The sequence below is a fragment of the Nematolebias whitei genome, chromosome 12 (assembly GCF_014905685.2).
Source record: "Nematolebias whitei isolate Nwh7 chromosome 12, NemWhi1, whole genome shotgun sequence".
Taxonomy (NCBI): domain Eukaryota; kingdom Metazoa; phylum Chordata; class Actinopteri; order Cyprinodontiformes; family Rivulidae; genus Nematolebias; species Nematolebias whitei.
In genome coordinates, this window is record NC_056509.1 from 48,787,851 (window position 1) to 48,789,078 (window position 1,228).

General features: G+C 47.6%; 1 protein-coding gene across 1 annotated transcript; it reads right to left on the bottom strand.

Annotated features, from left to right (window-relative positions):
• Nucleotides 1-422: 422 nt before the first annotated feature.
• Nucleotides 423-976, bottom strand: naa20 (N-alpha-acetyltransferase 20, NatB catalytic subunit; the record flags this gene model as incomplete). Its single annotated transcript, XM_037686033.1, is given in 3 exon segments — nt 423-568; nt 657-792; nt 886-976. Coding segments are annotated over 3 exon segments (373 nt in total), but the record flags the coding sequence as incomplete, so codon positions are not given.
• Between the last annotated feature and the right edge of the window lie 252 nt (nt 977-1,228).

Here is a 1,228-nt window from a genome sequence, read left to right on the forward strand (position 1 = left end):
CGTCTTCTTGTGTAAGTTGTGCAGACAGATGTGACTGGTCTTTAATGTACGTCTGGTGTCGTCCCTTCTGTTGTGTTTAAAGTTTGAAGTTTCAATTGAGACTTTAATTATTTTCAGATTACATACACAGTATAATTTTTATTTGTTCATAACTTTATTAATATTAGGCCTGAGAGTTACCGGATCCAAGCAAACAGTTACCAGAACGCAGCCTGTCAAAATAAGAAAGTTCCTGGACCCTGTTCCGGCAGGATCTGGATCAGATTAAGTCCTGTTCCCATTATAGAAACATTTTAGAACCCGGTAAAGGCCCAATCGGCCTGGTTGGGTTCTGAAAACTGCTCCTGAAGGAGGTGACATGGGAGACCTGAAGCCTCAGAACTCTACGTGACCTCCAGCTTGTCGTCTGTGGTTGGACTCACCGTAGGCGTCCTCGTCGGGCTCGCCGTTGCTGGCCGAGTAGTACTCGATGACGGTCCGGTAGACGCTGTAGCCCAGACGCTTGTACATGTTGACCGCCACCTGGTTGGACACACGCACGAACAGATCCACGAAGAAACCACCTTTCCTGTGAGGACAGAGGAACACCGTCACCTCTGAATCATCGCAAAATGTGACAAGACCTGCAGCGTTCCTGTCCGAACCCCGACCCGGACCTCTCAGAGATTTCTTCCAGCATCTCCATGAGTTTGGCAGCAAGGCCGAGCCTCCTGAAGTCCGGCGCCACGGACAGAGCCGTGACGTGGCCGTGCCACTCCTCCCGGGCCACCGATCCTTCAGCCTTCCCCATAACTGAAAAAATGTAAAAAAAAAGACAAAGTCCAAAAAGTTCAGTCCAAACCATCAGAACCATCAACCCTGAACACAGAACCCATCAGAACCTACTGTAGCCCATCAGCTCGCCGCCCGGAGCCTCAGCCACGATGAAGTACTCAGGCCAGTGAGCAAGGTACTGCAGGTAGAACGGGATCCCGTACTGGAGGTCAAAGGTCACGGAGAATAAACACAGGATCTGCAGGGCCCATTTACAGGTCCAAAGACACAAACTGAAGAATTAAACCACATGTATCTGCCCAACAGTGGAGAAGAAACCAGGTAAAAAAGAAGAGTGACAGAATAAGACAAAAAGAAATGATAACTGTGAAAAAATGTCAGTTAACTGCAGGTCTGTTAAAGAGTTTATAATTCATCTTCAGACATATCTCAGGTCTGTTAAAGAGTTTATAAT